Genomic DNA, 12,980 nt, shown 5'->3' with positions numbered 1-12,980 from the left:
ATGTATGCAGAGGAGGACGGAAACTAGCTGTCCTTCGGCTACACCATGGTGCTACCCTACAGAGTGCTGTTGAGGCTACTGTAGACCTTCATTGCAAAACAGTGTGTTTTAATCAATTATTTTTGATGTGAATCAATTTGAAAAAGTTTTAATCTACCAATTGGTGACCTTTTTGGCGAGGCATTGGAAAACCTCCCTGGTCTTTGTGGTTGAATCTGTGCTTGAAGTTCACTACTCGACTGAGGGACCTTACAGATAATAATATGTGTGTGGGGTACAGCGATGGGGTAGTCATTCAAAAATCATGTTAACCACTATTATTACACACAGAGTGAATCCATGCAACTTATTATGTGACTTGTGAAGCACATTTTTACTCCTAAACGTATTTAGGCTTGCCATAACAAAGGAGTTGACTCCTCATTTCAGAAACATAATTCCACTTTGGCAATATGGGGTATTGTGTGTAAATGTAATCATTTTAAATTAAATCAGTAACCCAATAATATACGGTAAAAGTCAAGGGGTGTGAATACTTTCTGAAGGCTTTTGCTATATACATGTATTTGACCATACTATACTACTGACAGCAATAGGCCACGCACCCGATCCGCGCCTATTGGTGTCAGATAGTTTGGTCAAGTGTTACATCATTATCAACCTCAATTATTCTAACTGTACATTTATTCACATTTGTAAGTAACAATGTCTGATTTGTACGTCTTTGTTTGTCTGACTATGATCAAAGCTCCTGAATGTGGTATATCATTGCAAAGAGTTGGGGTAATTGTGTCCGACAATTCGTGAAAGTGGTCTGTTACTTTACATACGAAGCGTTTCATCAAGTCTACATCCGGGTTTTTTTCCTAGGCAATGGAGGCATATCACCTCCGTTCCTTAGGCAAAGTGAAATAAATTCGCCGCACCGTCACATAAAGTAGTTCCTCTACCAAATGCGATTTAATCTGTATTTATGCATATAATCACAATATACTGAAACGATTTAATACTTTAATTTTATTATTGAATCAATCAGAGCCATTGGTGACTTGTTTTGTGCTAAGTGCCCCTTAGTTTTCCCTGCCCCGTTCTCGCTCACTCTTCCTACGCGCATTGATGTGCAATGTGCTCAGGATAGGGGGGTGAATGAGATTGACGAAGAGTTCTTGTTCTGTATCTCAGTTTTTCTCTTTATACTCAAATTAAATAGTGGGAAAAATTATCGGGAAAATCACATCATATGCAATGGAGTGTATTTGGATATTAAGTGGATAAATACACGCTCTGGGCGTTTTTCGGTGAAGAAGTACTACGGTGTTTGTAAATATTTATTTAAATAATTTGTGTGAGAAGAGCAGGGTTGGCTGCTGCTCAAGTGAGTAAAAGAGGAGGGTAAGAACATCTCGGGATCGTTCTATTATTATAAGAACTTTCATTTTCATCTCTGCTACTCTCTTTATTATTTGATTAATATTGTTGTTTTAGATCAAGTGTATTCGCATTTTAGTCGAAGGAAAGCAGTCGCTGAGCAATCGTTTTGTTCATATATCCATATTCTAGGAGTTGGGTGATATTTTATAAGTGCCTTGCTATTGGAGGGCATTGAACGTAGTGCGTAAAGGGGCTGATTCTAACTTGCGCTAAGCTTTACGCCTCTGTTATACAATAAAAACACCGTTTGCAAAGAATTTCAAAGCACAATTATAATGTATTTTGTTGTGTAACGAACTACCGGACAGTCATCCATTTCAGATGTCTATGTTATTAAGTCAATGTGTCTGCTTTTTAGTTGAACGAATGCTTTGTTGCTTGCCCTCTGTTTCTTTTTCGTAAAGGAACGCTGTCTCGCGACGAGTAACACGTAATAGCGCCACAAAAGCGTTAGTGAATGCTATTGAGTAGGTTACCATTTCACGTAAAAGAAAAAACGTATCACACAAGTTCTTGTATTTTATTCCAAAAGAGGTATAACATACGCATCTCCTGTTCTTGCGTAGTTCATTTATGTTTCAAGTTCATACCATGTGATATTTGAGTTAATAGTATAAAATAACTAAGCGGATTCTCATTGGACAACCAACTTGCTATTTGGAGGAAGAACTCCAGCTCGTAATGATCTTTAGCTAATTTAGTTATGCTTGCATCAAGTGGACTTCGATAGTTTCTCCTGGTGCCCTACATACTAGCGTACTACGAGAAAGAATAAGAATATTTACCTACTGAACAAGATATAACTAATTCTCAGGATTCGCTATACAGTTATTTCCCCCAAATAAATGTGGCCTAGCTGGTGAAAGAGTGGGGGCAGTTGTAGGCCCGATTCCACTCGAACGGCTGAGATTGGAACGTTTGATATTGTATCAGTTTTTCTTAATCGAGGCCCTTATTCTTAGTTTGATTGAGTGGCAGACAGGTGCAGTGACGTGTCCAGTAGGCCACTTTAGGAGTAGGACGTATAAGTCGAACCATCTGTAGTTTATATTTCCAGTTTTGCATCACGTTCATGTTTGGCCCCACTTTACATCATGTATTTAGACAGGTGCAGTGGAATTACAGTGTAGGAAGTGTACTCATTGTTGTACTCACTTACTGCACTGTTGTACTCACTTACTGCACTGTTGGAGCTAGGAACACAAGCATTTTGCTACACCCGCAATAACATCTGCTAAATATTTGTATGTGACAATAACATTTGATCTAATAGTATGTAGGCCCAGCCTGGTCTCATAGACTAGACGTAACATAGTAAATGTAAATACGAGAAATCCAAATTAATATGATATGTTACGTTTGGTATTGTTTAATTTTTTACCTTTTTTTTTCTCCCCAATTTCGTGGTATCCAATTGGTAGTTACAGTCTTGTCTCGTCGCTGCAACTCCCGTACGGACTCAGGAGAGGCAAAGGTCAAGAGCCGTGCGTCCTCCGAAACACAACCCAACCAAGCCACACTGCTTCTTGACACAATGCCTGCTTAACCCGGAAGCCAGCCACACCAATGTGTCGGAGGAAACACCGTACACCTGGCGACCGTGCCAGCGTGCATGCGCCCGGCCCGCCACAGGAGTCGCTAGAGCGCGATGGGACAAGGACATCCCTGCCAACAAAACCATGCCCTAACCCGGACGATGCTGGGTCATTTGTGCGCCGCCCCACGTTTGGTATTGTTAATAAAGATAGAAGGTTACTGAAGGCAAAAACAAAAGTAGGGTGTGCGTATAACGCGAATGTCGAGCAACCCAATGGTTGCATGTTCGAATCTCATCATGGACAGCATTAGCATTTTAGCTAATTAGCACCCATCTAGTACCTGGTATGCTCAGAGATGCTGTGGTGTTCAAACGTTGCTCAATTGGTGTCAAGGGAGCTAACGTTTGCCAGGAAAACATTCCCCACACCATTACACCCCCGCCACCAGCCTGTACTGTTGACACCAACCAGGATGGGGCCATGGATTCATATTGCTTATGCCAAATCCTGACTCTGCCATCAGTATGACGCAACAGGAACCGGGATTCCTCGGACCAGGCAATTTTTTCAACTCCTCAATTGTCTAGTATTGGTGACCACATGCCCACTGGAGCTGCTACTTCCTGTTTTTAGCTGATAGGAGTGGATCCCGGTGTGGTCGTCTGCTGTAGTAGCCCATCCGTGCCAAGGACTGACGAGTTGTGCGTTGTTAGCTTGCGCGATTCTTGCCATTCTCCTTCAACCGCTCTCAACGAGCTGTTTTCGCCAACAGGACTGCCACTGACTGGATTTTTTTTGTTTGTCGCACCATTTTCAAATAACACCTTGAACACTATTGTGCTTGAAAAGTCCAGGAGGCCCACCATTTCTGAGATACTGCAACCGGCACGCCTGGCACAGACGATCATACCATGCTCAAAGTTGCTTAAGTCATTAAGTCGTTTTGCCCATTCTAACCTTCAATCGAACAGTAACTGAATGCTTCGATGCCTGTGTGCCTGCTTTATATAGCAAGCCACGGCCACGTGACTCACTGTTTGTAGGAGCAAACCATTTTCGTGAATGGGGTGGTTTACCTAAATTTCGTGAACGAGGTGGTTTACCTAAACTTGCCGCTGAGTGTATGTATATTATAATACATTAGTTTTCCGTATGGGTAACCTTAACCCTTAGCCTAGCTAATGTTAGCTTTAGCCACCTAGCTAATGTTAGCCACAACAAATTGGAATTAGTAACATAGCATACATATTGCAAATTCGTAACATATTGTACGCATGAGTTGGAACCAGTTCAGGGAACAGAACCGAAAACCATAAAATAATGAAATTATTTGATGAACATAACCAAAAATGAAAGTGATCTATACTGTTCCGGAACAGAACCATTATTTTAAAAGCCTGGGACCCGGTTAATAACATTTATTTTACGTCCCTGACATTTTTTTCCAGTCCCCCAAAAATCGCAACTAAGTGTCTATGCAAAGCCGTCACTCTGTCTGCCAGTGGGTGTGTGTGTAGACTACCTCCCCCTCCCCCTCAGAAGCATAGGTTACTGTAGCCTACTGACGACGTTACAAGCGTGATTCAGAAAGGATGGAGAGATGTTTAATTATAGAAGAATGGATTAACTTTTTCAATGCTAGTTAAGGAGTTAGTTATCAAGTTTCAGATTGGATTTAACTAACTACAAAAAGGTAAGATGAGGTTTTAATTCTAGTGCTGTTCTGCACACACAAGCTTGTTAGCTAGCTAGCTAACGTTTGCTCTGGTCCAACATTAAACCAAATCGGAAGTTCAAAGACATTCAAAGTTCCTCCATAGAAGCCGCTCCTCTGTAGGTATAATTCTGTGGGCCTAATTCAGATAATGCATGTCATAACAACAAGATGCCTAGCGCTTAAAGGCAAGCTTCCTTCACCCTCTTGCTCTACACTGGTCTGTCTGTAGTGACTGGCAGCACCGTGTTTGTGCTTGTCTTTCGGTATGATTAAACCATGATGTTATGGAAAAATACAATTTGTTCTTAACAACTTTCCTATACAGATTAAATAATGGTTCTGCTCAGAACGAAACAATTCTATTTTTTTTAGGTTCCAACCCCTGATTGCACGAATTGCAATCTGTAACATGTATTGTACAAATTGCAATTCGTAACATATCGTACAAATTGTAATTCGTAACATATCATATGAAATGGATGATGGACATCCACAAATGAATACGTACCATATGAAATGAAACATATCATGCTAATTGGAGTGTTATGGATTTACATTTACTATGTTACGTATACCCCTGAGTCCAGGTTGGTAGGCCTACAACTGTTATACCTATAGTATTAACATTAGTATGAGTATCATGCACAATTTCAAGGATTTTTGCAAAAAAGTACAGGTTTTAGAAAATAAAGTAACTAACTGTTGATGATTTTGATTTTTGTCTGAACCCTCACTCTAATAATTGTGCATACCATCAAAGAATGGGCCACGAACAAAAACATAAACAACGGTGCAAATGCATTTAATGCATTACATTTTTACGTGCAAATAGCACTCGTTTTTTATTATATGTCTGTAGGCTATGATGTTCAAGCAATGACATTCCATGAGAGCGACATACTGTAACGTTTTTTGAAACATAAGTTTGAAGCTATACAAAATAGTTGACAAAGTTTTCTATGATATCAAAAACAATGGACTAGGTGGTTTTAATCATGTATTAACAAGTCATATTCTTCTAAATCAAGGGATATAGACTATTTCCATAATTGAAATGACTAGAACCCTTACAGACTGTTAGTAACCTACAGTATGAAAAAGCAGTGTACTTCTGCTAGATTATTTGAATAGGTAGTAGCTCAGCTTCCTGATGTGTACACTAAGGCTGGGAATTGCCAGGGACCTTCCGATATTCTCACAATACTTAGGACCCGATATGATATGTATTGCGACTCTCACAATTCTATATGTATTGCAATTCGACATTGCGATTTGATGTTCCAAACATATTGCTCACTATTTGTCTGCGGCCGAGAGACAGGACAGAGCATGAGAAAATGAGTTTTGATCAGCCATGGAAATAAAAGTGCTATTTGCACATAAAAATGTCATGCATTAAATGCATTTGCACCGTTGTTTATGTTTTTGTTCGTGGCCCAATCTTTGATGGTAACGTAACAAAATGTGGGAAAAGTCAAGGTGTCTGAATACTTTCCGAAGCCACTGTATAGCAGCACCAAAAAAAGTCAGAAATATTTACCTACTGAACAAAATGAAACTAATTTGCAGGCTTCAGTATACAGTTATTTCCCCCGAATAAATGTGGCCTAGTGATATGTAACTGTATCGTATTCCCCCATCACTAATGTACACCTGGATTGTGTTTTACCTATATACCCCCTTCCCCTGAAATTGGCATGTTCTCAAGGATAGTGAGGGAAGGATATGAGGAGAACTGGAGAGAGAGATAGTGAGAGAATGGGAGAGGGAGGAAACCAGTCCACTCAGCCAGGTGGTAAGCCCATGTAATGGCCCCAATGTTATTATTGTTCTCTTGGCAAAAGGCCCTGGCCGGAAATCAATCCGCCGGCTGGGAGGCTGTAACACTGCTGTGATTTGACTCGCTCTCTTTCCCAGTTTTCACTCTCTATGAATTGCTTACACACAGTGTACAAAACTAGTAGGATGTTTTGGGGAGTTTGCACATTCATCTCTTTTTATTTTCTCAGCATTATAGTTCATCATCAGAAAGCAGTAGGTTACTTTTAAATAAGTTGTACAGAACATCAAGATCTGGATTTAAATGCCAACGATTATCAAACTGTCTTTATAAAAAAAATACTCCATTTGTTTTAACCATTTTACTCTAGACTAGAAAATGGTCTAATGTACTATTAATACTTTAAAGGCCCAACCAGGCCTAGAGAGCAGAGGGTAGATGATGTAAAACAAAAACAGAAAAATACTATTCCAAAACATTATGCTGAATCTTCCTGGCATATCACAATCGAATGACTTCGTGGAGTAGCCTTGGGCCCTGAAGTCTTTGAATGGGCTCTACAGAGAAAGGAGAGAAAGTGGACAGCAAGTGTTTTGGGCCCCTGCTGTGGGTTAGGAAAGCCCACACTGACATGCTGCTGGACGTCGCACTGCAACATTATTTAAGTGGAGTGGCTTATCTGATTGCCTGTTTTTTGTGTCACAGCTGCCACCCCCTCAATGCAAAATTGGATGGTGTTCAAAACTGAAGACTGTGTGAAGGTAAAGCTATGAACATTTATGGTGTGTGGATGTGTGTGTGTGTGTTAGGGGTGTGAACATTTAAATGCAATTGGGATCCTTAACATTAAGAAAAACCAATAACTGAAAAATGTAAATCACAGTGCAGTTATCACAAAACAACATATTCTTATACATTTTATAGCCTAACTAGACAATAGGCAGGAAAAAGGCCTCGAAAGTTGTGTCATTTAAATAAAACCAGAGAGGAAGAGGTGAACTTTAGGCTGCTTTGGTGAATTTGCGAGGCATGCAAGACAAAATATTGAAAGATAGAGATAACCAAGACACAGTGCGTATTCAGGCCCCTTGACTTTTTCCACATTTTGTTACGTTACAGCCTTATTCTAAAATGGATTAAATATTATATTTTTTTCAGCAATCTACACACAATACCCCATAATGACAAAGTGAAAACAGGTTTTTAGAACTTTTTGCAAATGTATTAAAAATATTAAACAAATACCTTATTTACGTAAGTATTCAGACCCTTTGCTATGAGACTTGAAATTTAGCTCTGGTGCATCCTGTTTCCATTGATCATCCTTGAGATGTTTCTACAACTTGATTGGAGTCCACCTGTGGTAAATTCAATTGATTGGGCATGATTTAGAAAGGCACACACCTGTCTATATAAGGTCCTACGGTTGGCAGTGCATGTCAGAGCAAAAACCAAGCCATGAGGTCGAAGGAATTGTCCGTAGAGCTCCGAGACAGGATTGTGTCAAGGCACGGATCTTGGGAAGGGTACCAACATATTTCTGCAGCATTGAAGGTCCCCAAGATACAGTGGCCTCCATCACTCTTCAATGGAAGACGTTTGGAACCACCAAGACTCTTCCTAGAGCTGTCTGCCCTGCGTAACTGAGCAATCGGGGGAGAAGGGGCTTTCATTAGGGAGGTAACCAAGAACCTGATGGTCACTCTGACAGAGCTCTAGAGTTCCTTTGTGGAGATGGGAGAACCTTCCAGAAGGGCAGCCATCTCTGCAGCACTCCACCAACCAGGCCTTTATGATAGAGTTGCCAGATGGAAGCCACTCCTCAGTAAAAGGCACATGACAGCCCGCTTGGAGTTTGCCAAAAGGCATCTGAAGACTCAATATTCTATGGTCTGATGAAACTAAGATTGAAATCTCTGGCTTGAATGCCAAATGTCACGTCTGGAGGAAACCTGGCACCATTCCTACGGCGAAGCATGGTGGTGGCAGCATCATGCTGTGGGGACGTTTTTCAGCGGCAGGGACTGGGAGACTCGTCAGGATCAGGGGAAAGATAAACAGAGCAAAGTACAGAGAGATCCTTGATGAAAACCTGCTCCAGAGTGCTCAGGACCTCAGACTGGGGCGAAGGTTCACCTTCCAACAGGTCAACGAGCCTAAGCACACAGCCAAGACAACGCAGGAGTGGCTTCGGGACAAGTCTCTGAATGTCCTTGAGTGGCCCAGCCAGAGCCTGGACTTGAACCCAATCGAACATCTCTGGAGAGACCTGAAAATAACTGTGCAGCAACGCTCCCCATCCAACCTGACAGAGTTTGAGAGGATCTGCAGAGAGGAATGGGAGAAACTCCCCAAATACAGGTGAGCCAAGCTTGTAGCGTCATACCCAAGAAGACTCGAGGCTGTAATCGCTACCAAAGGTGCTTCAAAAAAGTACTGAGTAAGGGGTCGGAATACTTGTGTAACTTTTGTAAATATTTGTAAATATAAATGTAATTATTTCCATTCCATTCTTTTTTTTTATACATTTGCAGAAATTTCTAAAAAACCTTAATTGATTTGTCATAATGGGCTATTGTGTGTAAATTGGTAAGAAACATTAAAAAAAATACATTTTAGAATAAGGCTGTAATGTAACAAAATGTGAAAAAAGTTGAGGGGTCTGAATACTTTCCGAAGGCACTGTATGCACACCTTCTCTCTTTCTCTCGCGCTGGCTTGCCTGCTCTTTCTCTCTGCTAATGATGCAAGTGTGTGTAGAATATCCTAGCCTATTCATTGATGATAGGCCCTGCTTTTCTGAAGTTGCGAGACATTGCAACCCAAGAAATGGCGAGTTACAGCATACCATTACAAGATGCAGCTTTTGATTGCCTAGTGCACTAGTTTGCCTAGTGCACTGACTTTGTCTGCTTGGTGTCCGACCTGCCTATACTGTGCCCCTCCCCTCTCACACTGTCCCTCTCTAGGTCGCTTTGAAAGTTGCAAGCGTTTTTGTTCTCGGAAGTACGGCAACTAATCAGTCTCCTCCATTCCAAAAAAAACACTCGTCCCGCGGAAAACGGCGTGCACAGTCATTTTAGCTTGGACTTCATGCTAGTTAAAGCTGCTGTCTTGGATCTTTACACCACACCTACACACACTCACACACACACACACACACACAGCACTCCGAGCTTGGCACACGCAAACCCCAATTCAGCGGTCACAATCTTGACACTCGGAAATGGCAGTCAACACCGGGAGTCGACATGCAAGGAGTCGAGGAATCAATTATTTTGGAGTCAACTCTCCACCACTACGTCATCGTCGTTAACAGTTGGAAAAATGGCAGAGAATGGCAAGCGACAGCAGCGAAGTCCTGTGTGGCAATACTTTGAGCAGTTAAATGAGAAGGTGGTGAAATGCAAACTTTGCGAGGTGGAATTGAGGTAAAGTAATGGTAGTTCACAGGTGCAACGCTTAAGCATCTGAAAGGGACGCACCGTGAGACCCAAACCTTTGCTGGCAGCAGCACAGCTGCATTGTGAATTCACATGAAATTGTAGTGAATTTTCGTATCGTTTTAATGGGAAACCGAAAAAAAATGGTCTGTTTTAAACTTTAAAAATGTGTGTGTGTGTGTGTGTGTGTGTGTACAGGTTTAATAAACAAAGAATTAAATGCTTATAAACTACTTACAAACATGTTGTAAATCCTATTAAGTGTACTTCAGTGTGAAGTGTTTTGGAAATGTCTACATTAACGTCCACCTAAAAAGTAGATAAAAGATAGCATGGATAACAACAACATTTTTACAGTGTTCTATGGCCTGATGCCATGCCATTGCTTTGTTATAAGCACAACTTGATTTCACTGTCACAAGTCTTTATGTTGACATATTAGTATTCCTGTTGAATGAAGGGATAAATATCCTTCTTCCTGGCTGAACAGGCTGAAAGCTGTCCAGGACTGAGCTTCCGACAGAAGGGATCAATGATGGAATTACAGACCCTCCAAGAGGCCCTGAAAGCGGATATACAAGTTCACCAGGTAACTATGGACTATGCATCTCTCTGCTTTTCTGCCGTTTTAACCACCATTCGTTTACTCGATTAACCTGGAAATTATCATCAGAAGTGTTTCGGGAGGAAAGTTGGTAGCACATTCAACTGTGCGACAGAATGTGGTTGGGATTTTGTTCATACCCTCCATCAGATTCTTGCCCTCGGGCTGCTCCATGAATACTTCCTCCTTGGACTCATCCTATCTGTCAGCTTATCCACCTCCTTCTCTACTCTGCTTCCCCCTGCCTCTCCCTTCAGTGATTGTCCTTTAAGTATGGTTTAGTGTCGGGTTTGGGTCAGAAAAATATACTTCATCCTGTATGCTCTACACTCTTAGAAAAATAAGTGCTATCTAGAACCTAAAAGGGTTATTCGGCTGTCCCCATAGGAGAACCCTTTGAAGAACCCTTTTTGGTTCCAGGTAGAACCCTTTTGGGTTCAATGCAGAACCCTTTCCAAAGAGGGTTCTACGTGGAACCCAAAAAGGCTTCTCCTTTGGGGATAGCCAAAGAACCCTTTTGGAACCCTTTTTTTTCTAAAAGTTTATATGTACTCTGTAGTCTTTTTTTAGTTGTATTTTTGTGCCATCCATAATGTTTCTGTTTTGAGGTTTGGTGCATGATACCCTCCATTTGGTTCAACCCAAATACGGAAACCAGAAACATGAGGAAAGCTTATCGTTGCACAACTATCACCAGCCAGATGTGCTCCTTATAGCAAAATGCAAACAGGGCATGTGTTGATTACTATGAGAGCGATCACATTAGAGAGACCCACATGTTCAGTGTAGTCAGTATGATGCTCCTATTCGCATCCACTGAATGTACCTCCCAGTGTGGCCCATTCAGTTGAGCATGAACCTCCTTGTGTTTGTCTGGAATGTTTTGTACAGTGGGGAGCCACGAATGTGCTCTAAGGTTGCAGTATTGGAAGGTGCCTCTGGGGGCCACTGTGTCTACAGTTTGTATGGCTGTGACAACAAGAATGCATTGGGTACTGCAACGTTAAAAGTGGGGTGAGCAAAAGGAACATTCGCTCAAGAAACGTAAAAACCTATTGCGAAACCTTTTTCCTCAAATCATTTAAGAAACATATGACGTTAGGAACAAGTGACACAGCCTCTCTCATTGTAATATATTAGGTGTATCAATGCATTTGTTATGTGGTTGTTAATAACTTGTGTGTCTTTCTATGATTTCTCTCTCGCAGAAACTCGTGTCCCAGATGAAACAGGATCCACAGGTAAGCCCCTCCTGTCACCAAGGTGGTTGTACCAGATAGCTAGGCCCAAATACACAATATGTTTTGGGGTTGACGTTAGTTTCATTAGTACAGAACAGTTCCGTCTCTTCAAAGGTTTTCAAGCTTTTGAAAGAATGTAGTATCCCTATTACTCAAAATCTACACCGTTGAAAGATATGATTTAAAACAGCCTAAGAGGAAAACCAGAAAAAAGACAAGTTAAGATATGACGTCCTTGTCACTGGGGCTCAGAGATTTTTGATTTGTTCCAAATTCCACCTCTTTTTTACTTTACTCTGTCAATTTTGAGAACGGCCTTGAAAACTCCCCAGAGCTCTTCTCTCTCTGTAGTATCCGCCCACCGTACTTTATCATCCTGCAGCCCTTTTATGAGGACTCAGTGCTGTAGCAGCAGCAGCCCGTCCCACATTTCAGTGGTGTCCCTACATCCCAACTCTGAGTTCCCCCTCATGTGGTTGACAACCGTGGCAGCCCAGTGACGTGAGGGGAGTGGATTACTCTTTCAGTCATTTTAACTTGGACTTCATGCTAGTTAAAGCTGCTGTCTCAGATCTTTACACCACACCTACACACACACACACACACACACATACACAAATACAGCACCCAGAGCTTGGCACACTCCCCACATAACACGCAAACCCCAACTCAGCCATCACGAATGAACAATTCTTCACAGCTATGTGTAAGTGAGCTATAACAGGCTTGTTGCTCTCTTTTCATTTTTTTTTGCAGAATGCTGATTTGAAGAAGCAGCTCCATGAACTTCAAGCCAAGATCACAGCGTTAAGTGAGCAGCAGGTAGGCAACTGAAACGGGAGGGGGGGGGCTCTGGGATTTCATACACCACCACACTGGCACACACCAAGGTCTTTACCAGTTTTACATTACTGCACGGTGTATTAAAATGCTAGAGGTTCTCTACATGACAGGGCCTACTTTCACTTCCTGTCAGAGTTATCCTTTCTTTCTTTTCTTCTTCTCTGTCCTTTTTCTGGAGAGTAGGCCTAGACAAGTCAATGTGGCAGATCTAAGAGTGTGATTGATGATTTCTGTAGAGTTGAGGGTGTGAGCCTAGGATCACTTTGAGTTGGGTTTTGTCTCCTTCTTCAGGCTAGGGGCTTAGAGCAGGTGTCTGACTGATCCAGTTTCATGGTGCTAAAAAGCACCACTCTTTGTGAAGCTGTTAACATTCACATCCATTG

General features: G+C 41.6%; 1 protein-coding gene across 6 annotated transcripts in view; it reads left to right on the top strand.

Moving 5' to 3' along the window:
- The first annotated feature begins 1,087 nt into the window (after positions 1–1,087).
- Positions 1,088–12,980, top strand: part of LOC115167522 (PHD finger protein 21A) — a 47,248-nt gene continuing 35,355 nt past the window's right edge. For 3 of the 6 annotated variants that reach the window (XM_029722001.1, XM_029721997.1, XM_029722002.1), the window contains exons 1-5: positions 1,088–1,392; positions 7,172–7,227; positions 10,400–10,498; positions 11,722–11,754; positions 12,511–12,576. In XM_029722001.1, the coding sequence (XP_029577861.1) occupies positions 7,186–7,227; positions 10,400–10,498; positions 11,722–11,754; positions 12,511–12,576 (240 nt within the window). In that variant the 5' untranslated portion in view covers positions 1,088–1,392; positions 7,172–7,185. The remainder of the gene's footprint in view (positions 1,393–7,171; positions 7,228–10,399; positions 10,499–11,721; positions 11,755–12,510; positions 12,577–12,980) is intronic. The other 3 variants (XM_029721998.1, XM_029721999.1, XM_029722000.1) reach the window with 3 other exon arrangements.

The sequence above is a fragment of the Salmo trutta genome, chromosome 29 (assembly GCF_901001165.1).
Source record: "Salmo trutta chromosome 29, fSalTru1.1, whole genome shotgun sequence".
NCBI classification, from domain to species: Eukaryota; Metazoa; Chordata; class Actinopteri; order Salmoniformes; family Salmonidae; genus Salmo; species Salmo trutta.
The sequence above is the reverse complement of the archived record's forward strand: the minus strand, read 5'-3'. Positions and strand labels throughout refer to the sequence as shown.